The sequence below is a fragment of the Carcharhinus amblyrhynchos genome, chromosome 16 (assembly GCF_965287045.1).
Source record: "Carcharhinus amblyrhynchos chromosome 16, sCarAmb.v2.hapA, whole genome shotgun sequence".
Taxonomy (NCBI): Eukaryota; Metazoa; Chordata; class Chondrichthyes; order Carcharhiniformes; family Carcharhinidae; genus Carcharhinus; species Carcharhinus amblyrhynchos.
In genome coordinates this window covers 7,930,338-7,955,749 of record NC_137339.1, presented here as the reverse complement: position 1 = coordinate 7,955,749, position 25,412 = coordinate 7,930,338, and the positions used below count along the sequence as shown (strand labels likewise).

Here is a 25,412-nt window from a genome sequence, read left to right as displayed (position 1 = left end):
AGAGAAACAGAAGCAGGGATTTTCCAGCCACATACACCTATGGGATTGTCCAGTCCCGCTGAATCTGGGTGGCCAAATCACCATGGCATGTCCCTATGCAGTGAGACCAGAAGACTCTGGCTAGAGTTCACGTTTCGTGTCCATTAGCCTTCACCAGAAATCCAGAATAGTTTCTGGTTCTTCCCATTGGTTTACAATTTCTCATCACCCAGTTTTTCTGCTGCCAGTTTTTCCAGGAGGAAATGGCGAGGAGGAAAAAGCAAGGAAACTGGACCTTACAGTAAGGTTCAATGAAACTAGATATCTGACAGACAAGAACACTCACCTGTCAGTTTGGTGTAAGCCTCCATGTCATCAATTGATTCGGACATTCGGCGAGAACTCCCGCCTGTACCTCTTATCTTGATATATGGATCTGCCAGCACCAGTGCCTCTGTGATCCTGAAAGATTAAATATTTTCAGAAATGTGTCAATGATGTTTCCCAAACAAGGATTTTTAAATTGTTTTTCCAGGAATCCAATGGCTCAGTGGGTACATTCACAGCCATGGGGGGAACAGACTGAGACTCAGGGTGGATCGCTGGTCTGTACGGAGCTTGTACAGCTGGACAGGCACAGCAGCAATGCTCCGTTACTGGCCTCAGTGTCCTTAGGATGGGGACAGAGAAGATTAAAGAGAATAGAAATCAGCCAGGGTTCCTCATGTTGGCCAACAGACAGAGATTGTTGCTGCAGTGTAAACGTATCACCGTCAGTGAGGACCAGGCGGGCTGGAGTTTGATGTCTCTTAGGGCAACGCCAAACAGCTACTGACCCTCACCATCACGGCTTCACATTTGGGGATAAGGTGATAGAGGATGAGCAGAAACAAGGACTTGTAATTCACGACGAGTTCCTTCAGGAGAGGAGGAGAACATCTGATCTGCGACAAGAGAGAGAAAAAGGGGAAAATGCTGAACAAAAATGACCCAGATGAGCGCTACACCAATACTCACATGTGTTCAATGCCATTGACCACATTATGCTGATAGGCTCTGCGATGCAAAGTATAACGTGTGTGAAACATGTCATACAGATCACCAGCCTCCTGCAGAGAAAGACGCAAACTGGAATTAAACTCTTGGTCATCACAAGGTGCATCGGCCGCAAAGATCCCGAACAGACAGCATGGAGCAGGATTGACCAACAAGTGCAAAGACACAAAATACTAGAAAATCCCAGCAGATCTGACAGCATCCGTGGAAAGGGAACAGAGCCAACATTTGGAGTCAGATCCTGAGACACCCACATCCCACAAATACATTTCAAAAGTGCTTTCCAAGAGATCCCCAGAGGCAGAGAGATAGAGGAAAAGTCACTGAAAATTGTATTGAATTAATTAAGAGAAGTTGTGGTTTTATTATAGACTTTAACCAAAACAGAAAATGCTGGAAAATCTCAGCAGGTCCATCAGCATCTGTGAAGAGAGAATAGAGCCAACGTTTTGAGTCTGCATGATCCTCCAAAGGGTCAGTTTGGTCAGAATCCAGGGATAACTTCATGGCTCTTCATTGGAATAGAATCATGAGATATTTCAAGGGTCATCCAGACTTGAAACATTGGTTCTATTCTCTCTTCACAGACGCTATCAGACCTGCTGACATTTTCCAGCATTTTTGTTCCAGATTCCAGCATCCGCAATATTTTGCATTTATTTATTATTGACATTAGTTTGTTTGAGGTACGTTGGTGTACCGCAGACTGTGATTCTACAAAACTACAACCTCATTATCACTCTCCATTCTATCTAAGGTGGCCCACCTTATCTCGAGTGCAGATTGTTTTCTGTTCGTCGTCAATGTTACAAACTCGAGCAAACTTGAGGAAGCGCGTGAAATCAAAGTTGATCTGCATCCCCAGGTGATAAGAGTCCCTTCAGAAACAAGATGCCATTAATCCCAGCCTTCACATCATCTTCATTAACATGGTGAAATATTCTGCTAAATCAGCTTGCAATCCCTAAATGAAGGGAGTTGCACTTTAAAACTGTAAATAAGCCACCTGTTTTCACATTTAGATGATAATTCTATTTACCATTATGCTGCCAAGTACTGGATTTGCCCAGCAGAGATTTTATTTTCTCTGTGTAAAGAAAGACTTGCATGTACAAGCAGTCTTTCATGACTTCAAGACATCCCAATGTAATTTACAGCCAGTGAAGTACTTTCAAAGTGTCGTTACTGTTGTAATGTAGGAAACACAGCAGCCAATTGTGAACAGCAAGCTCCCACAAAACAACTTTGTGATCACGACCAAGTAATCTGCATTTCTGATGTTGACAGAAGAATCAATTTGGTCAGGGCCCAGGGTAATATTTACCATGCTTCATCGAAATAGTGCAATGAGATATTTTACATCCACCTGAGGGAAAGTTTGGACATCAGTTTAAGGTCTCATCTGAAAGTCAGCACTCCCTCAAGACTGCACTCGAGCATCCCTTTGATTTTTGTACTCAAGCCTTGGAGTGAGGCTTGGATCCTTGATGTCTATCATATCCAATCATTTCATCATTCCTCAATATTCTAAACTTAAGAGACTATAAACAGAGTTTGTACTATCTGTCCCCATAATTAAACCCTTTGAGTCCTGAAGCCATTCTACTGAGAAGTGGAAAAAGGTGTAGAGTTAGGTTCAGGTGTATAGAGCCAGGCCTCGTGTAACATAAGGCAGGCAGACCAGATTGTCCCAGAGATTCACTAATTCCTCCTCAATTAGCTGATCTCAGCCAAGACAGCTGTTCCAGCAAAATTTCCCTTCCCACCCACCTACTGCACATGTACCCAAGGAATGAGTTCATCATCAAAATGAACTGTGATGCCCCATATGGTCAAATAGCCTTCCAACATTCACACACACACACCACTCGAGGCAACGTTCGAGAAGCATCTTGCCTATTGAATCTGCATATCAGTGAGAGACAACACCTTCAGGAGGAGAGAGCAAGTTAGAATAAAATTATTAGTGGATAATTTTAAATGAATTATTCAGGATATAAATGTGTCAGTGCAGACTCGATGGGCTGAAGGGCCTCTCCTGCACTGTATGATTCTATAATCCATTGGCATGAAGGTCAGTAAGTAAAGGGAACAGGTTTAAATTAATCTAAGAAAGGTGGTTGGGAATGTCAGATCAGGAGCATTTTTTCACTCTGAGTTCTGATCTAGAATGTATTTATTAGAAGAGTGGGAGAAAACGTGACCAGTAATCAGTTTCAAAATGATATTTGATATGTACCAGAATAAATTCAACAAAATGTGAAATAGGAAAATGGGACTAATGTTCAGAGAGATGTCACAATTTCTAAATGGCTTCTTTACTGCTCTCTGATGCTAAGGTATTGGGCTGGTCCTTCAATACAGAATAGCACAGCACAGAAACTTACTCTCAGTTAACTTCTGTATTGCGCCTGGTGAACTCTTCCCGAGATCGATCAGAGAGACAGAGTTCATCACTTAGTGATCAGAGAGCGGGCTTACCTGGCAAAATAATCCCACTTATCAACATCAATCCCATTTCTCTTGTTGGCAACAATTTCATACAGAAAGCCCTTCTCTCTGGGCCGGCCTTTGTATGGCCACTGAAAAGACAAGATAGCAAAGTTAGATGCAGATATGAACTCTCAGGACAAAGGAAATATTGAGAACCGTGCCTTAGTTTCTTCTTTCACATTCTCTTTATCTTCAATCTCTTCGCTATGAACAAGAGCAGCTGAAATTAGGTACCTCACCAAGTAGTCGAGCTCTGTCATGTCCTGCTGGGTCGGGATGTAGCACATCCAGGAATTTCCAACACCTACCAATCCCATACAAACCAATCACCAGCATTCTTGTCCTCCAAGTTAACCAGTTTTCCCCCTATATCTCCTCTTCCAACACTATTGACATAAGTGGGGCACATTCCCAAGATACCCTCACCCAAATAAGCAGCCTTCAGTTTGACAATGAACGCCAGCAAGCTATTGAATCATAGAGAGTATCAGACTGAATACTGCTCATGTTTTTATTCAACATCACACATGCATACTTCCAACCAAGAGTTTTGGAAAGCAGATAGGTGCTGAAATTTGGCTAATATCCCCTTCTGCAGTGGAAGTGAGCTTGTAACAAGCAATTCATGGCAAAACCACTTAAGACAGTTAAAAGTGTTTGTGTTTGATTGAAGCCATGTATAAGTCCAGACTAGGTAAGGAGACTCTCTAGATAACCTTAACAAACCAGCTGGCTTTTTCTAACATTCTGACAGCTTCACTGTCACTTTTCTGTCCCAGATTTTTATTTCTTATTGAACTGAATTTAAACTCTCAGCCTCACATGGTGAGATTTGAATTTTTGTTTTCTGGATGATTAATTCAGTAACCATCACATCCCAAATTCTTTGATTCCAATGGTTGATCTGCCAACTCAACACAATCGGAATTGAACCCACGGCCTTGCAATTCTGGACGACTCCGTTCTGCGAATTACGTTTATCGTCCAAGCCTTTCCACAACAGTATTTGTGAAGAATATCTGCAGCAGAATCATTTGGTGCGCAAAACTAAACTAACCTCTATACACGTTCTTATTGTTAAAGTAGTTAACTTGTCCAGGCCATCCTTCTCTTTTCATTGGTTGGTTGTTGTCACTTACCCCTTGGTTCTCCTCTGGAGTTAATGGCTCCCCTTTGATCAGCTCTTTGATAAATATAATGTCATCATTTAAATTCAGATTATTGCTTTTGAAAGCATCCTTCAGACTTTTGCTTTTTAGCAAGTGATCAAACATCTTCAATGAAGCGTCCTCGTGCTATTAAATAAAGAACAAAAAATTAGATCAGCGATCTGTTCCCATGAAGAACAAATGAAATTCACAGAAACTGATCTTATCCAATAACACAACACACTCGCTACCTGTCAGCATAAGGACTGTAACTGCTGACAGGACAGCCAAAATGCTAACAAAAGCACCTTGGACCAGGCGGCTGAATGAAGGAGGAAAATGATAATCTTGCAGTTTCAATAACATTTGGGTTCAGATAGCATCCTTCAGAAGCAGAATCAAAAGGCCCATCATGCTGTGTTACCAACTGGCATCAACGTGAGGGACATCCTGAATCAGCTTGATTCAGAAGAAGGAGGACCATCCAATCATTGGTCCCGTGTTGGGACCAACAACACAGATCGGAGACAGAGCTCTCAATTGTAGAGTACCAGAGGCGAAGGACTAATTAAAGAAGACGACCTCCGAGGTTATAATTTCTGGACTACATCCCAAGTTATGCACAAATAGGGGTAGACAGATTGGGTGGTGAACATGTGGCTGAAGGTTACAGTCTCTCTGAGAGATCCCATGTATGCTTAGCCCTGTTTACTCCAGTCTATGCAAAGACTTCATTTTAAGATATTTCTGCCTGTGCAACTAACTCTGCTAATCTTAAAAAATTGACTGCATTTTAAAACTCAGAAGGCATACTGGGTTAGCTAAAAAATGACTGCATTCCTGGAGTGTACACAGTAGGCAAACACATTTTTGATAACAGCAGCTGCAAGACCTGTGTTTGCCAGAAAGAGACAAGTTTGTGGAAAACATTTCCAATAACGAGATAAGGGTTGATATATATTTTGGTTTCAGTGTGTTTGTGCAGTTTGTTTTCAAGATCCTGTTCAAGCTCAATTCAGTGTCATCAATACAGGGGCCAGCAATAAAAGCCAATTCCAAGCTTGTTTTATCTTTTTGCTTTCATCTGTTTAAAAAAAGAAAATCATTTAAAATTCATATCAGTGCTGTCCCCTCATCTGTTCAAAGGAATGAATGGACCCAGTAGTATGTCCCCTATTCTCCCTCCCCTGTCCCCATTCCCCACTGTCCCCTGGCACTGAGAGGATACAGGAATACTCTGGCAAATCCATCAACTCACCACAACTTGGGGTGGCACGGTGGCACAGTGGTTAGCACTGCTGCTTCACAACGCCAGGGACCCGGGTTTAATTCCCAGCTTGGGTCACTGTCTGTGTGGAGTTTGCACGTTCTCCCTGTGTCTGTGTGGGTTTCCTCCGGATGCTCCGGTTTCCTCCCACACTCTGCAAGACAAACTGGTTAGGTGCATTGACTGTGACGACTAGGGGAACTTCACAGTAACTTCATTGCAGTGTTAATGTAAGCCTTACTCGTGACTAATAAATTAACATCTCTAAAAACAGTCTAGCAAGATCAGAATAGAAAATGTTTGCAAAAATTACCATACCTACATTTTGGGTGCTTGGATCTTACAAGTGCAGAGCCAATTTGTTAGCTTCAGGTTTATTGTTTGAGAGGTTGCCTGCACATTCATTGCCCAGGTGTGGAATCTTGGTGCCACACCAGCTATTTGGTTGTGTGACGTCAGCTTAGTGTTGATCCAAGATCTTTCATTGCTCACAGGGGGACTCACCCCTTTGCTCCAGCAGTGTGGCAGAGGTCATGCAGGAAGCATGTGGTGCACCCTACCCATGGCAGTTGGAATTTTGCGTTGTCGCTCAAAGCAAACAGATTTCTAACCCCATAAGGTTTGTTAAAAATTTAGTCGGGTTCAGTTGAGCCAATCAATGTGAAGCGTGCGTGTAATTACTTCAATGCAGACATTGAGGTTGGCCTCTTGTGGGCTCATTACTGCCTGCCCAATCAGGGAATCTTTTCTGTATATATAACTGGGGGTGTCAGAGCTCTCGGCAGTCTGGATATTGACACAGAGGGTGCAATTCTACAACCTTTCTGCACTCGTTTTTCAGCTGGAAAATGTAAAATCGGGTGTAAAGCGGTAGTGGGAATGGCACCTCTTTCCGTGCCCATTCTCATCTTACCATGGGGAAAACAATCAACACGACCGGGATCCTGCCCAAAATGGGCAAAGCATCAATTTAAATGTTTTTGCGTGCACCGTAATGTCATTAGTGAGCTTCACTCCCAATCGTCCCAGCTCACCTGCTTTTACCAACCCATTCACTGCAGCCGGATTGGACTGGAAAATACCTCATGTATAAAAGTCTGATTCTGGCGCTTGATCAATAAGTGTGAGTGAGGAGGGAAGTCTCAGCGTTAAAACTTCTCTGTGCTGCTTACAGGGGGTTGTTTCATGGTGGTGATGTTGCATTTTGGGTCAGGGAGGGCTGTGAGTTTCTGCAGGGCAGGGGAGGTGTCTGTTGTTGATCACGGAGTCTAACCTTGGACTCTCAGCATAGACCCCAGTCTGAACATTGACCTCAGATGTCAGGGATGCTTCTGGGTCCTAGTGCAGGCAGCAGGAAGCACTGGTGTAAGTGGGGGATGTGCTGGAAACTCTCTGAAGTGGCAGTGCTGCATCCTCAGGTCCTGTCAAGCAGCAGTGTCTGTGGTCGCTACTGCGTGGCTTCTGGATGTGTGATGGTGGGGGTGGGGGGAGGTGAGTGGGGAGCTATGACAATGGATGAATGAACACCGCTCGACAATCACCAGGCAGGAGTGTTCTCTTCCTGTTGGCAAACACTTCAGCGGTCACAGGCATTCGGCCTCTGATCTTCGGGTATGTGTTCTCCAAGGCAGCCTTCACGACACACGACAGCGCAGGGTCGCTGAGCAGAGACTGATAGCCAAGTTCCGCACACATGAGGACAGCCTCAACCGGGATCTTGGATTCACGTCACACTATCTGTAACCCCCATGACTTGCCTGGGCTTGCAATAGGAGTCCTGTTGTCTCCAGACAGGACTTACTGTTCATGTCATTGATTTTTGTAACACCCAGCATTACTCAGAATCTACAGGTAGTGTTACCTTCCACTTTATCCCTGGTCGTATACGTGGGATAAATGCTGCATCAAACAAGTGTGAAAATGGCCCGTGACCTGTGAAAAAGAAACATGTTACATTTGCTGTCTGCATCAAGGTTGATAGTTTAGGAAGTTAATTATATGGTACCTCATTAAACTGCAAAAGTTAATATTCTGATGTACTTCCTTGGCTAAAGGTTATGCTGATTTAGTCCTTGTTTGATCGCAGTCTTATGACTGCTAAGTGGAAGACCTTAATTAGAATTTCATTTCTGCTTCAATTGTTCCAATTGTGCACTTTTCATACTTGATGCATTTTGGATGGTGAGGTAAATAAAGAGATTTAATTCCACTGTATTTGTGCAACTGTGGGTGAATTGTCCTGTCTCAATACCCAACTTTCAGAACCAAATGCTAGAATATTCCAGCATCCAATTCCTGTATCATGCATAGCGAGGTGGGAGGGCAAAAACCTTTGCTGCATTGAGGGTTCGATACTAATCAAATAGTTAATAATGTTCCTCCTACTGTGAATTTCTCACAGAGAATGTTTGAATGGAATGGCCACACCATCCTTGGCATTTAGAGTGACATTGTAAAAAAAAACTATAGTTGACTGCCTGTTGTACTGGGGGTGAATGTTCCGCATCATGGGATAGAAGTAAGGGGCTGACTCAACGCCTGAATTTTTATAGTCACGGAGAGTCTGTTTACCGTTATGAAAATGGCTCCAGAAGTTGGAATCTGCAGACAAACAAGGCATCCACCATTTTGGCAGTGGGCAAATTGTGCCATTGAGGGCAAGTTTTAATATACAGATCCATGGTTCACAGAGGCAACTGCACATGTTAAAGTGCCACTGCCTCAAAAGGATCTGATTTCCATTAGTCGGATGTACAGAACATGACTTGTGCTCTTTAGGAGAACAGCTAAAGCTCATGGAGCTCTTTGGAGAGATAGGATACCCATTTTGGAGAGATAAGGACCAGGCTTTTCATTCATTTGTGCCCTGCAGCTGCTGCCAGTGAGGACGGCGGAATTTGGAGGTGAAGGGATGTATGAGGGCTGTTTTATTTATTTTTTCACTTTGACACGGTGCTGGAGCACTGAGATAAGCCTTCCACCAGTCCAACATCTGGCAACCTCTGAACTCACCCTGGATCAGCTGCTATCACTCGGACCCCACTCAGAACAATAATCTAAACTTCCAGGGCACTTTCTTCTGGGTTGAGTTTACAGAGCTGGGAAATGTCCCCACTCCTGACTCAGGAGTAAAATTTAAGTCTGACGGTAGATTGGAACATTCGTTCAACGAGTGGTGGGAAGGGGAAGATTCTACTTCCATTTGTCCTCTTAATTTTCAAATTCTTACTGGGACATCAAAGGAACCAGTGACCTACAATAACTTCACACTTGTGGCCATTCTTCATGTATGAGACATTACAGTCAATCCTGGCAGAATATGTGGCATCGGAGAAAGTGGAGTCCAATCCTCTCATCTGGGTGGTGAATGTTTTGTTCATAGTCTGGATATCAGTCATAAAGTGGTCATGGTGTGGAGATGCCGGCGTTGGATTGGGGTAAACACAGGAAGAAGTCTGACAACACCAGGTTAAAGTCCAACCAATTTATTTGATAGAAACTCACTAGCTTTCGGGGTTTGCCCCTTCCTCAGGTGACTGGAGAGTTATGGCCTCAGACAGACCATGTAACAGGAAAGGATGTCCCAAGGCATGGTACACTGGGGAGACCATGCAGACGCTACGACAACGGATGAATGAACATCGCTCGACAATCACCAGGCAAGACTGTTCCCTTCCTGTTGGCGAACACTTCAGTGGTCACGGGCATTCAGCCTCTGACCTTCGGGTAAGCGATCTCCAAGGCGGCCTTCACGACACACAATAGCGCAGAGTCACTGAGCAGAGACTGAAAGCCAAGTTCCGAACACATGAGGACATCTCAACAGGGATCTTGGGTTCATGTCGCACTATCTGTAAGGCCCATGACTTGCCTGGGTTTGCACAACCTCACTTACTCTACTGTCTGGAGACAATACACATCTCTGTAACCTGTGCCTAATGCTCTTTCCACTCACATTGTCTGCATCTTTAAGACTTGAATAGCAGGTTAGTTGTAAAGACTCACATTCTAATCAGTAATCTGTAAACTGTGTGTGCTGTTACAAGCTCTGTCTGAGGCCAGAACTCTCCATTCACCTGACGAAGGGGCAAATCCCGAAAGCTCGTGAGTTTACTAGCAAATGAATTGGTTGGACTTTAACCTGGTGTTGTGAGACTTCTTACTGTATCAGTCATGAACCCTGGACAATTTTTTCCAAAATGTATTCCTTCCTCAGAGTTACAAGGTCAATGTTCAGAGTGGAACAGGGCAAATCCGTAATCCATCTCCTAGCTTGCTCCAAAAAGCAATTCAATTCAAATTGAATCCAATTCCTGGTCCACACTAAAGAGACAGACTAGATACAAGCTGACAAGAACAAGCATTACACCTGATTTCACCTTTGATCCTACGCTTGACCTGAGCCAAAAGGCCGAGATGAATTTTGTTCAAGCTCACTGGAGCCTCCAGCTTTAACCCTTGTTCAGCAAGACTCAGGATCAAACCTGGAACCTACCTATCTGTAAACCTTACAGTTCACTGATGTCCTTCAGGGGAGAAAATCTGCCATCCTTCCTCGGAATGACATACATATGATGACCGACCCACAGAAATATCGTAACTGCCCCCTGAAATCACCTCACAAGCCACACAATCGTATCAAACCATTACAGAAGATACTGAGAATGAACCTACCCAACGTGAACTGCAATGGTTCAAGAAGACAGCTCACCCCCACCTTCTGGATAACAGCGAACGCTGCCCTTACCAGCAATGTCCACACCCCAGGGACAGATTAAATAAAACATTGTGCGCTACCAGCTCCTTCAGATCTGCCTACTCACCCAGGTCATGACAAAGTCCTGCAATCTGCACACACAGCACGTCCTGTTCATCAATCCCTAGGATCGGTTGCCGCTCTTTGAGGGCTTTTACCAGCTGGCCTGCCAGGTATGCCACACTGCCGGGCAAAACAGAGAATTTAGACAAGGGCGCACACAATTCTTTATACATCAATTGTCATGGGGTTCCAAGTACAGTAAACACCCCCATATATTTTACCAGTCAGTATCATCTAGTTATGGACAGCTCCAAATTTTCTTGATTGACCTAATTTCTTGCAAATATAGGATGTGATTTTCCAGTTCTGCTGCACTATTTGAGTACTGTAGCACCGTGGGAAATGTAAGTGGGGTCCAAAAATGTGAATTGTGCCTGGCACTTGGCCAGTCGCGGGCTTCCCAGACCACTTTTGTTACAATGTGCATTGTACATTCAGTGGAGTTATCGCCTGGGCTCACTTAGGATTCAACCTCACTGGTGGAGGTCCACAACTGTGGGAATCACACCTGGTCCCCAGCAATGGAGACCAGACCTGGTGGTGTGATCAGAGGCCATTGAGACCTTCAGGAAGTTGTGGGAGGGGTGGGCACCTCTTGGGCAGTGTCAGCCTGGAACTGCCTGCCTGGCACCCTGGCAGTATCCTCCAGGCACTCTGGCACTGCCAGCTGGTCGTGCCCACTGGGCACCCTGACACTGCCCAACAGGCACTGGGCTGTGTCAAGGGGGTGGGGTCTGAGGGGAGGAAAGGGGGAACAATGTATCAGGTTGGGGTCTGGGGCAAGTAGGGGGGGGGCAGCAAATGGGATGCCAGCCATTGGGGGTTTCAGGGCTGGTGATTGGGAGGCTGGCAATCAGTGGGTGCATTGTTTGGCAGGAGGGTGGGTAATGGGGTGCTTATGGATGTTTGTGGGGACCGTACGTCGCAAGGTATCTGTGGTGGGGATTCTGTGGGGGGTGTATCTGTGGGGGGTGTGGTCTGTGGTGGGGGTGTCTGTGAGCGATGTCTGTGGTGGGGTTAGTGATCAGGGGTCTGTGGGGGAGTGGCTGGCGGGGGGTGGGGGTGGTGGATGTCAGATTTCCCATTTACCGTTTAGACTTGTACACAGTTTTTCTCCAAAAAATTTCAAAGTGTCGCATTAGTCTGAAAACCAGAGCTCAGATTCAACCCCCTGTTATCGGTGTGAAATTCCCTACGGTCAAACAAAATTCCCAGTGTGTGTGAAAGTTGCGTGTGTTAGCTCGCTGAAAAAATACGGAGTGAAACTCTCCCGTTTTCAGACTTTCGTGACACTTAGAATTTTTGGGGATAAGTTCTGCCTATAGAAGCATAGAGAATATTGAGGCACAAAAGTAGGCTATTTAGCCCTTCATATCTATTCACCAAAACAAGAGCTACTAGCTAATTCCCACTTCCCAACCCCCAGTCCATAGTCCTGTGGTATGCACGCAGCACTTTGAGTGCATATCCATGTATTTTTTGAAATGCAGTGACGGTTTCTGTCTCATCCACCCTCTCGCGCAGTGAGTTTCAAATTCCCAATCTCCATGGTTGCGGCCGCGCTTGGAGTATTGCGTACAGTTCTGGTCGCCGCATTATAAGAAAGATGTGGAGGCATTGGAAAGGGTGCAGAGGAGGTTTACCAGGACGTTGCCTGGTATGGTGGGAAAGTCTTATGAGGAAAGGCTGAGCGACTTGAGGTTATTTTCATCGGAGAGAAGAAGGTTACGAGGTGACCTGATTGAGGCATACAAGATGATCAAAGGATTGGATAGGGTGGACAGTGAGAGCCTTTTTCCTCAGATGGTGATGGCTAACACGAGGGGGCACAGCTTTAAGTTAAGGGGTGGTAATTATAGGACGGATGTCAGAGGTAGGTTCTTTACTCAGAGGGTAGTAAGGGCGTGGAATGCGCTGCCTGCAGCAGTTGTGGACTCGCCAACTTTAAGGGCATTCAAATGGTCAGTGGATAGGCACATGGATAATATTGGGAATAGTTTAGGTTAGAGGGTCATTAGATTGGTTCCACTGGTCGGTGCAACATTGAGGGCAGAAGGGCCTGAAGTGCGCTGTAATATTCGATGTTCTATGTTCTATGGTGTAACTATGCATCTGTATTGATTAAAGCTCAGAGAGTAGCACTCTGACTGAGGCAGAAGGTTGCAGGTTCAAGTCCCAATGCAGAGACCTGTATACAAAAATCTGAATTCCAATCCTGAACAAGTGTTGCTCCGTTAGAGGTGCCATTGCTCATCTGAGATATGATATGGAGGCCTTGCTTGTCTTTTCAGATGGATTTAACAGGCCGAAGGCAACTATTGTGAAGTTAAATGAGGGACGAAAGGACAAGGGGAGAGATACTGCAGGACAGATGACAGAGTGACTGAGAGTCACAGTGAGAGGGGTGAGACAGGTCAAAAGGATAGTGAAGAACGCGGGAGAGACAGTGTGTAATGAATTGGGGAAAATTAAGGTTAAAAAAATAAAGTCAAAGCAGGGAGTTGATTTGAGGCAGACAGCTGGAGAAATGATGAGATGTGAATTAGCCTTTCAAGTATTTTGCATATGTGACTAGAGAAAACAGTGAGGCTATATGAGGGGTAACTTCAAAGTGGACAGATAAGGAGTTTGACACATACCTGCCCAAAGCCCCGGTTTAATATTAAAGGGAAAGAAATGGAATAACTGTAGAACCCTAACACAGGGGAAACAAGAAGACAAGGGAGAGGAACACCAACATCAGAACTCCAGCAAGTAGCAGCTATAGTTTCCTGAGAGAAGCAGCCAGTTTCTGCCTTCTCTGAACCAGAGGACCATTTCCCAGACGTGTCCACTTTACCCTGATATAATTGTGGTAATTATTTACTAGATTTAGCTCATAGAGTTACTTAATGTTTAATGTTGTTTGGGAAAGTGGGGGGAGAGCGGGGGTGTAATTTTATCGGTTCTCCCACCCATCTATGGATGGAGTGAGTTGGTAAAGTCACGCGAAAGCTGAGAAATCAGGTTCGTGCCCAATTTCTCAGCTCTCGCTATCTCTCCGAAACTGGAGTTCCAGCGAGGTCAGCCTGTCACCCATTTCCAGCGAGAGGCTGAATAAATTATCTAAATTTATAATAATGCTGATTTACATGACATTAGCGAATCCGGTGCTCAATCGTTTGGGCTCTCTTGCCTGTGCGGCCTTGACGGGAGAGTTTCTCTCTCGCAGGGAAGACACTTGTTCCTCATGAATGGGGAACAGTCATGTTGCTCTCTTCAGTAGGACCGGAAACCACTGAAACCCCCTGGGGAGGCTGAGGGCAAGGGGGCTCTCTTTTGGGCAATGCCAGCCTGGCAGTGCCAGCCTGGCACTTTGGCACTGCCCACTAGGCCATGTCAGGGGGTGTGGCCTACGGGGGAGGGCCTGAAGGAGGCAGGGCTGACAGGGAAGGGGCCTTGAAGGGTGGGGCATATGGGAGTGGGGCCTGGAAGAGTGGGGCCACATCAGGGTGGCTCAATCATGGAGAGGGTGATGCTGCTGCTGCACATTCTGCAGTCACTCTTTCTATCTCTCACTGGGAGGAGGGAGGTCAGTGCTGTGCACTCTGCAGTTACGATTGGTGGAGGAGGGAGAGGGTCCTGCTGCTGCTCTGCATCATGATCGTGGAGGGGATCAAGGTGGGCCCACTATCACTCTCCCTAAGATTGGTGGGAGGAGAGAGTGGGATGCAATCAGCCTGGGCAGTTACATTTTTGGGCGCTGTGAGGCTCTCGATCTGCTGCGGGCCCCCACAATTTTGGTGAGACGGGTTGGTTCAGGCTGGCTCCAGCAGCAGAGGCCTGACAGCTCGCTCTCTCTATCAGGCCTCTGCTGTTGGAATTGTGCATGTGCAGCTACAAAGGTCTTCACATGCGCAATAGTTCCCTCTGCTCCTGGCTAGCGAATTACGCCGTGTCTACTGCATGTAGCAGTTAGGAACAATCTAGCCCATTTTTTCATGCACTATGTGCACAGGATTGTGTGTAAAAACTCGCTCAAAAAACACATCTGCAACTCTCCCATTTTTATGTTAGCTGGAAGCATTGAATTTTTCTCGTAAAATTCCACCCACGATGTCTCAGAATTCGGGTAAAAGGTAGGTAGTTTTGGGGACCAATGGATCATTTCATTGTGTGTGTATAGCTATCAATATCCTTAATTGTTGTCGGGTATTCTGTTGTCATGTGTGTTTGTGTTTTTTGTTTAAGTTAATAATTATTCTTCAATTGTTCACATGATGACTATTATTTCTTCACTGGATTTAATGTTGTTCCTCGCATAATATAAAAAAACCCCATTATATCACAATGCACCAGGGTTCCAAATTGCCCTTCTGTGTTTTGAGATACTCTGGCATTTACCATCACTGGTTCATAACAAGAAGCATTGGGAAATCTCATCTGGTCCACCCAAGAGAGTGAATGGGAGCGAGAGTAAAATGTAAGAGACAAACGTAGAAAGTAGAAGCCAGAGCAGGCCATTCAGCCCTTTGTGTCTGCTCTGCCATTCATTATGATCAGGGCTGATCTTCAAATTGTTCCTCGATTCCACCTTCGTTCCATATTGCTTGATTCTTTTAGCCAAAAAAGAGCTATACCTAATATAAAAATACACGTGGAAATAAAGCAGACCAAATACTGGGAATGTGAAAGAGAGAGATGGTGAGGTGTGAGAGTTACGGAGAAAGGTGTGAGGCTAGATAAGTAAAGGTGTTAGAGGGAGGGAGAGATGTGAACCAGTCCAGGTGAGAGACTAAGAGTAATGCCCTTGAGGGAAGAAAATCTTTCACATATTCACCATGCTCCGAATCACTTCACAGCTAAAAAATTACATCTGAGGAATCTTAACTGTTGAAATGTAGGAAACAACCAATTTGTGCAAAGTTAAATCCCACAAACATCAATGTGATTAAAAACTTCTTTATCATCTTTAATATAACAGAAAATCCCAAGATGCCTCACAGGAGCTTTGTAAAGCAAAATTTGACACCAAGGAACATAAAGCAATAAAAGCCTCATAAACAGAAAAGGCTGGAAATTCTCAGCAGCATTTGTGGAAAGAGAAATACAAAGTTAATATTCCAGGTTGATCAAATATTCTCAATCTGCTTTCCAAAATTAAATGTTCTGAGCCCCTTTGCAGATGCTTACCCTATGGAGTGTTCGAACCGGTTGTGTGAAGCCCCGGGATACACAAAGTAAGCTCCACCGAGCTGCTTGATGAAGCGAAGTCGCTGGAACTGTGGTGTATCAATGATCCGGACGAGGAGCGGATGCATCTCAATGTGTCCATGGATTGGGTCATTGAAAACCTACAGAACAATGGAAAGGTGTCCTCCCATGACAGGATGTGCATATGTTCATTACATTTCCGACTCTGTTTATCATAATGAGTAAGTAATTGGCACTCAATGATGAAATTATTGCCACACACCTATTCCCAACTCCGTATAACAATAAAACTTTGAGTTACATCAAATCAAGAACTCGGGTCATTTTTATGTTCCAGGTAAGAGCTACCCACTCCTTTTCCTCTAGCTCTGTTAGAATAACCTTCTTTTCCCTGCTCCCTCATGTACTATTAGGTTCTCTTTAAAGACATCCAAGCTACTTGTTCTCTCAGTCCTTGTGTTGGAATATTTCAAATTCTTTGGTATATCAATTTTCTTCTGAATCTTCAACAGGATTTAGTAGTGACTGTCATATCTCATGACTCTTGGTTTTTGAATCTCATATAAGAGGAAACAACTTTCTATCGAATCATTTCATATTTTTAAAGACTTCTATTAGGTCACCTCCCAAGTCTAATTTTTCTATTCAAAAAATAGCTCCTGCCTTGTCAATCTTTCCTGAGAGGTATAACGTCTCAGTTCTGGGATCTTCCTTGTAAATCCTTTTTTTGCATCTTCACCAATGTCTCTACATCTCTTTTGTAAATTGAAAATGCAGACGGGACTTTAAGTGGGCTCTAGCTAAGGTTTGATACAAGTTTAACCTGGCTTCCTTGTTTTTCAATTCAATCACAAGTGAATCCCAGTGGATGGTTTGTTTTTTTCATTCACCTGTGTCTCAATTTTCAGTGTGTCTGATCACACAGGTGATCGCCTTGTAATTGGCAATGTGCTGACATGGATCATGAAATCATCCGACCACCTTCTTACTCTACTGAGTAGAGCTACAGAAAGATGCAGTGTAATAGTTTCTAATTTCATCTCCACCTCCTCCTCCATCATTTATTGTTTTTTTCCAACTGGTAACCTCTCAACAAACTGACAGCATTGCCGTGAGTCAGAGAGAGTGATTGATAATCATTGCCCAGAGATGATACGATTTCCCCTTCCACTGCATTCTCCTACCTTTGTGACAGGGCCCATTCTGATTGTTCTCCACAAATGCTGGAAAGAAGAAAACAAAGCAGGAACTTCAGATGTCAGCTCATAACCAATTCTTGCTCATGAAAGAAGAGAGGCTGATATTTGGCAAGATGTGCCCTACAGAACATCCATTTGGAACTGAGTAAATTGGCCACAAACACTGTCTATTTTCCCTTTCCTTCTCCCCAACCCTCAAAATACACTGCCCTGAGTGGCTGACAGGAGGCAATGGGAGTAAAATCTCAGCTCACTGTATTACAAATCATCACAGCCACTAGAGGCCGAATATTGAACTTGCATCCCTTCGGAGAGGGAGGCCATTCAGCCCCTTGAGCTGGTTTCATCAAAGTGGGTTACATCCTAGACAGATTGAGTGGAAAGAGGTAACGGCTGAAATGAACTTCTTTATTAAAAGTGCTATCTTCCGTACATCTCAAGATGATGGGGAAATGGGAGTCTGTGTAAAAATACAGACTTTGGAGGGTATTGGAGCAATTTGGAATTGCAAGAATGAACTGACTCTAAGCTGGGAATGAGAGCTATTATTTTGGATTCGCCCACTACTCATGAACAGCCCATTGACTCCGGTAATAACACAGGTTTTCGCAAGAAGTAATTCTTGCTGCTATAAAAAAGCAAAGAGCACGATTAGATTTAAAATTGTTTATAGGGATACCTCATCTCTTTAAGATGTCTGTGCGAATGTGCTGAGAACGTGTGTGATATCTACTGAGATATGATCAACTATAATTCCTTTAATTACTATTTCATATTAAGATTGCAATTTATTATTATTGCTAGTCCATCACCACCAATCAGCTCTCTCTCAAAGGGGAGAGCAGCCTATGGTCTCCTGGTACTGTGGCAACACTGACATTCCTTATTGTTTGAAAAACTGTGCCCCTGGGAATACATTGCTCAATTAACAGCAATGGCTCTGTGACTACACTGGTTAATTTTGCCATGATTGTTTACACAAGATTAAGAGTTTTCGAGGGCTTCTTATTGATATTATAAAGTGTATGAGTGCCAGATGGGGACAAAGGATGGACAAAGGATGAATGCTTTTGGTAGCCTGTGCTCCACTGTATGGGAACGTCAAGGAATCAGCCCAGCAACAAAACTGAAGGTCTACAGTGCTGTGGTACTCACTACCCCCCTGTATGCCTGTGAAATGTGGACTGTGTATCGAAGGCATGCAAGACAGTTCAATCATTTCCACATGACTTGTCTTTGCAGAATATTACGCATCTGATGGCAAGGCAAAGTACCAGACACTGCTGTTCTCTCAGAGCAAGTCTACCATTAGTCCACACACTGCTGATGAGAGCGCAGACCCGGTGGGCAGGTCATGTCATCCATATGTCAGATGAGCGCATACCCAAGCAGCTCCTTTTTGGGGAACTCTCTGCTGGAAGACGCTCGCATGGAGGGCAGAAGAAACGTTTCAAAGATACACTCAAAGCCTCCATGAAGTCGCTTGACATTGACATGACCACCTGGGAAACGGTGGCACAAAACCCCCCTACCTGGCGCTGCCTCATCCACAAGGGCTGTCAAGCTCACGAAGCAAAGTGTATTGCTGAAGCACAACTTAAGCGCGAGCTGCGCAAGTCCAGAGCCACCAGCGCAACAACTACAGTGTCTACACAAGTCTGCCCAATATGTGCCAGGACATTCTGTGCCCAAATTGGCCCTGATCAGTCATCTTCGGACACACTGCAACCAGCCTCAAAATGACTAATGGTGTCAAGGTCCTCATCGATGATGATGGACAAACAACAACAAAGTGTATGGGTGATAGGCATGTTTATTGCCACGCAGTGAAATGGCTTTTTAATCGAGTGGAAATGTGTGCATTAATTGCTTTTTTTCTAAGGACTTATTGGATCTGTACAGTGAATAATGGGTCAAAGGGCATAGCTTGACATTGGATGCATGAGGAGCAATACAAGGTGGGTGGACGGGTATAGCTGGGCATTGGAGGCACGAAGATCTATTGGGGTGGGTGAGGTCAAAATGTGGCATGGGGGCATGAGGAGGACCTTCAAAACTCACCTCTTTAATAGTGAGTTGTTGCAGAGTATCATTCCCAACTCCCCTGAGGTGCTGTGAACCATGATCCTTTTAAAACCTGGCCCGACTCCATGAAAGTTGTGGACATATCTATCTGCCCAATGCAGCTGGCCAGCTCATAGAATCATAGAATCCCTACTGTGCATAAGGAAGCTACCTGGCCCGTTGAACCTGCACTGCTGCTCCCACAAGATATAGACTGAAATCTCCCCTCCAAAAAAGGCCACAGCTTATTCAATCTTTCCTCATGATGTGCAATCAGTTTGGAAGCTTATCAATTGCCTCTATATCATTTATATATTAGGGAAACCAGAAAAACTCACACTAAGCCAGGTGTGATCCAGTAAAGGTCCATGGAAATTTTACCTTGATTTTGTTCTGGTTTCTGTATGCTTACCTAGTAACAATCCAGCCTTGTGTATTGTGATCAGTTAATCTCACAATCCTTCGAAATTATTTGAATGAAGATACAATTAAACAGATAGAGACACCTGTTTGAGTTACAGAAATACAGTGTGCGAGGAGTCAAGGAGACGCATTCAATGTGTCACACAATGTCATTACCCAAGTAAAGAGTCCATAGCATACAAAGTACATTTATTGTGTTATAAACACTATTAACACTGACTATAAATGGAAACTGTAGGCTGGGGGTTCCAGAGTGAGCGACTCACTTCTTGAATCCCCAAAGCCTGTCCACGATCTATAAGGCACAAGGCAGGAGTGTGATGGAACACTCTCCACTTGACTGCATGAGTGCAGCTCCCAAAACACTCAAGAAACTCGACACCATCCAGTACAAAGCAACCACTTGATTAGCATCCCTCTCACAAACATTCACTCTCTACATTACTGACACATCAGTGGCAGCATTATGTAGCTGGAACTCACCAAGGCTCCTCCAGCAGAACCTTGCAAACCTGTAACCTCTACCACCTAGATGGACAACTGCATACCTGGGAATACCACAACCTGGAGCTTCCCATTCAAGCCACGCATCATCCTGACTTGGGAATATATCACGGTTCTTTCACTGTCACTGGGTCAAAATCCTGAAACTCTACCCCTAACAGCACAGTGGGTGTACCTACACCTCAGAGACTGGAGCAGTTCAAGAAGGCAGCTCACCACCACCTTCTCAAGGGAACTGCTGGTCTAGCCAGTGACACCCACATGCAAAGAACTTAAAACATTAAACAAGCTAAGTGTATTGAGAATTCAGATTGGGACCATCTATAAAGAAATTAAAATTATTCAGTTCTGCAAGAGTGATCCAAAATATCTCTCACACATTTCAGGGACATTCCTGAAACAAGATTTATAAAGATCAATAGAATGCAATCTGTGATTTGCATGTGGCCAAAATGAAATAGCAATGGGACTCGTTACATCTCAGAGATGTGCCCATCTTCACACATTTTGCTTTAAGCAAATGTAGGGAGTAAATTTGCAAGGTTATGGGGGAACAAACAAGGCAAATGGGGCTAATTTGAGAGCTCTCTCAAAGGGCCAGCACAGAAGTGATGGACAGAATGGCCTCCTATTTTGTTGCAACATTCTCTCATTCTCTACTTGCCTCGGCACAACTTCACAAACTCTTTCCACCGAAAGCTTCCTCCACACCAGAGTCCTGGTAGTTGGATGCTGGATCCACTGCTCTGTCAACACGATGGACTCTCTCACTTCCTCCTCTGACAGCTCTTACTCTGCCTCGCTCTCTTCTGACAGCACTCTGCCCTCTGTCACTCTGTCTCCTCTGTGCTCTGACAGCTCACCCCGTTGCCAAATTATGGCAGGGATAGGCCCGCCCCTCCCTGCCCATTGGCTGATTGTATCCATTCTCCCTGTCAATCAAACACAATTATTGCAGCGAATTTACAGTAAAGGAGGAGGCTATTCAGCCCAACAGGTTCCTGCTGGTATTAATGCTCCAGACCGGCCTCCTCTCACCCTCCTTTATCCAATCTTATCCAGATGTATTTCTACTTCCTTGCCCCCAGTCCATATTTACTGGCAGTACCATCACCTCCAGGGCTATGAACCAACAATAAAAAATGGAACTAGTGTAGTCAAATCTTTGACATAGACATAGACATGGTGGGCCGAATTGCCTCCATCTGTTCTGTAAATGTCTGTGAATCGCTAAATCTATAACAAGCCCAAGGGGATTTGATGGAGGTGTATACAATAATGAAGAGTTTAAATAGAATAAATAAAAACTGTTTACAATGGCTAAATAACCATTTATCAGATTTCACTGCTTTTCAGCTGACTGGCAAAAGAACCAGAGGTGACATGAGGAAAAGTGTGAGCATTTAGGATTTGTAATGTACTCTTTCTCCGAAACTGTGGTGTACCCGAACAGGCACAGGAGTGTGGCAACTAGGGGATTTTCACAGTAACTTCATTACAGTATTAGCATAAGCCTGCTTGTGACATTAAATGAATAAATAAATAATGAAGAGGGGTTTAAGCTCTGAGGATAGATATATTTTTAAATAGTAAAGGAATTAAGGGTTATGGTGAGTGGACGGGTAAGTGGATCTGAGTCCATGAAAAGATCAGCCATGATCTTATTGAATGGCAGAGCAGGCTCGAGGGGCCAGATGGCCTACTCCTGCTCCTAGTTCTTATGTTGATACAGGTTCATATTGGTATTCAACAGGAATATTTGGAAAAAACAAATATTGGGAAAGAACATGTATGGAAGGACACAAGCAGCAGTATTGTTGTTTTAAAGTTTATCTATTGATATCACAAGTAGGCTTACGTTAACACTGCAGTGAAGTTACTGTGAAAATCCCCTAGTCACCACACTTTGGCGCTAGTTTGGGTACACTGAGGGAGAATTTAGCATGGCCAATGCATCTAACCAGCATGCCTTTTGGACCGTAGGATGAAACCAGACCACCTGGAGGAAAACCCACACAGGCACGGGGAGAACATGCAGACTCCACACTGAAAGTGATCCAAGCGGGATTTGGACTTGGGTCCTTGGCGCTGTGAGGCAGCAGTGCTAACCACAACATTCCTCAAATTATAAACTATAAAAATAACTCCATTACTAATACCACATAATCTTCCCTGCTCGAGGCAAACTCCTACATAGGAACGCAGAAGATTGTTGTTTGCTTGTGTGGTTTCAGCACGTATCTTGTTCAAGGTCTCACTGCCACACATACCAGTTTTAGTATCACTTTTATGGGGAATGAGGAAATTACAGAGGAATTGAACAAATATTTTGTGCCTCTCTTTGCGCTCAAAGACAGAAGTTACATACCAGAAATAAGGGTTTATGCATGAACTAAAAAAGAGTGAGCAAATTAAGCAAATTCATGTTAAAAGGGAAAATATTACTAGAGAAACTAAAGGGACCAAAATCTGACAAATTCCTGGGACCTGATGCCTACATCTTAGGATTCTAAAAGAGATGGTGGCACAGTGGTTCACACTGCTGCCCTCAGTTCCAGGGACCTGGGTTTGATTCCTGGCATGGGTCACTGTCTGTGTGGAGTTTACATGTTCTCCCCGTGTCTGTGTGGGTTTCCTCCAGCTGTTCCAGTTTCCTAACCAGCTGGTTAAGTGCATTGGCCATGCTAAATTCTCCCTCAGTGTATCCAAACAGGCACAGGAGTGTGATGACTAATGGATTTTCACATTAACTTCATTGCAGTGTTAACATAAGCCTACTTGTGACATTAAATGAATAAGTAAGTAATGAAGAGTGGTTAAAGCTCTGAGTTTAGCTAAGCTAATGTCTTTTAGGAAATGTTTGTGTAAGTACTGTTAATAGTATAAAAGTCTTTTACTGTAATTGTTTTCTTTATTTCTAATAGAAATTTTTAACTTTATGGTTTAAATAATCACAAGTGGTCTGAAATTCTGTTGATTTCAGGTAACACCTCATAATACACAAATTGCAATTTGTTGTGGCAGCTGGTTCTAAGTTTCTCTTTGGGATTTGGACCTCATGGAACTTCCCATCTGCCATGCCATAACACTAGTGCACTAAACATAGGTTTAGTTTATTTGAAAATGTAGTCCAGGACTTCTCAGCAGTTATATTTACTATAATGATTCAACAGTTACTCTCTCTTAAAGCGATTTACAAACATGACATCCAGCCATATCCAATCAAGGGCAGTCACTCGCACCTCCCATCTGAAGTTCAGCTCTTTGGTCCATGTTTGAAACCAGGCTGTAATGAAGCTGATTGACCCTGACACAACACAAACCGAGCATTAGTGTGCAAGTTGCTGTTCAGCAAGTGTCACTTGATAGCACTGTTGATAACCTCTTCCATCACTTTACTGATGATAGAGCATTAATCAGTTGGTTTAGTCCTGCTTTTTGTGTACAGGACATAGCTGGGCAATTTTCCATATTGCTGGGCAGAAGCCAGTGTTGTAGCTGTACTGGAAACAGCTGGGCTAGGGGCATGGCAAGTTCTGAAGCACAAGTCTTTTGAACTATTGCTTGAATATTATCGGGCCCATAAACTTTGCAATTTCCATTGCCTTTAGCTTTTTATTTATCTGATGTGGTGTGAATCGGATTAGCTGAAGACGCATCTGTGATGCTGGGGACCTCGCGAGCAGTCTAAGATGGATCATCCACTCAGCACCTCTGGCTGGAGATTGTTGTGAATGCTCCATCCTTATCTTTTACACTGATGGGTGGCACCATGGCACAGTGGTTAGCATTGCTGCCTCACAGCGCCAGGGGCCTTGGTTCAATTCCCAACTTGGGCCGTTGTCTGTGTGGAATTTGCACGTTCTCCCTGTGTCTGTGTGGGATTCCTCCGGGTGCTCCGGTTTCCTCCTACAGTCTGAAAGACATGCTGGTTAGGTGCACTGATCCGAACAAGCACCGGAGTGTGGCCATTAGGGAAATTGCACAGTAACTTAGTTTCGGGGCCATGTTGCACAAAACTGTACAAAACTCTATTGCGGCCGCATTTGGAGTATTGCGTACAGTTCTGGTTGCCGCATTATAGGAAGGATGTGGAAGCATTGGAAAGGGTGCAGAGGAGATTTACCAGGATGTTGCCTGGTATGGTGGGAAGGTCTTATGAGGAAAGGCGGAGGGACTTGAAGCTGTTTTCGTTAGAGAGAAGAAGGTTAGGAGGTGACTTAATAGAGGCATATAAGATGATCAGAGGATTAGATAGGGCGGACAGCGAGAGCCTGTTTCCTCGGATGGAGATGGCTAGCACGAGGGGACATAGCTTTAAATTGAGGGGTGCTAGATATAGGACAGATGTCAGAGGTAGGTTCTTTACTCAGAGAGTAGTAAGGGTGTGGGAATGCCCTGCCTGCAACAGTAGTGGATTCGCCAACATTCAGGGCATTTAAATGGTCATTGAATAAACACATAGTTGATATTGGAATAGTGTAGGTTAGATGGGCTTTAGATTGGTTTCACAAGTTGGCGCAATATCAAGGGCCGAAGAGCCTGTGTTGCGCTGTAATGTTCTATGTTCTAACTTAATTGCAATGTTAATGTAAGCCTTACTTGTGACTAATAAATAAACTTTAAACAAATGTGCAAGTCTTCTCTATACTTGAGGATGGGGATATTTATAAAGGCCCCTCCTCCAGTGAGTTGTTTACTTGTCCATCTCCATTCATGACTGGCCGTGCCAAAATTGCAGAGATTAGATCTGACCTATCAGTTATGGAATCGTTTATCTGTCACTGTCATGCTGTTTGCTTGTGCAGTTTATCACAGAAGTAGTCCTATGTTGACACCTTCACCAGGTTGACACTTCACCTTTAGGAATGCCTGGTGTTGCCCTCCTGCACTCTTCATTGAATCAGGGTTGATCCCCTGAATTGGAGTGAATGATAGAGTGAGGGATATGCTGGGCCATGAGGTTACAGGTTGTTGATAAGTACAATTCCTTTTTTTTTGTTTACTTTATTCCAATCCAATCAAGTCAAATTAAAGCCAATTCACAGTCCCAACAAGTTGGGACATTCTTGATCCAAGCTGACGAGACAGGGCTCTCACCCCCCGCCTTGGGCTTGATCTACATGATCCAATTCTACTGCAGTTGCTGATGGCCCATGGCGCCTCTTGGGTGTCCAGTCCTGAGCTGCTGGATCTGGTGGGAAGTCCACCCCATTTAACATGGCATTGCCACAGGGCATCCTCAATATGGAGATGTGAGTTTGTCT

The 25,412-nt window shown here is 44.2% G+C and overlaps 1 protein-coding gene across 1 annotated transcript in view; it reads right to left on the bottom strand.

Annotated features, from left to right (window-relative positions):
* Positions 1-20,973, bottom strand: part of LOC145354080 (deoxynucleoside triphosphate triphosphohydrolase SAMHD1-like) — a 41,595-nt gene extending 20,622 nt beyond the window's left edge. Inside the window, exons 1-10 of the mRNA XM_080205213.1 lie at positions 20,810-20,973; positions 17,140-17,178; positions 15,935-16,095; positions 10,767-10,882; positions 7,805-7,875; positions 4,668-4,823; positions 3,517-3,617; positions 1,802-1,913; positions 997-1,088; positions 326-441 (exon numbers count right to left, since the gene is read on the bottom strand). Coding sequence (XP_080061339.1) covers positions 326-441; positions 997-1,088; positions 1,802-1,913; positions 3,517-3,617; positions 4,668-4,823; positions 7,805-7,875; positions 10,767-10,882; positions 15,935-16,095; positions 17,140-17,157 — 943 coding nt within the window. The 5' untranslated portion in view covers positions 17,158-17,178; positions 20,810-20,973. The remainder of the gene's footprint in view (positions 1-325; positions 442-996; positions 1,089-1,801; positions 1,914-3,516; positions 3,618-4,667; positions 4,824-7,804; positions 7,876-10,766; positions 10,883-15,934; positions 16,096-17,139; positions 17,179-20,809) is intronic.
* Between the last annotated feature and the right edge of the window lie 4,439 nt (positions 20,974-25,412).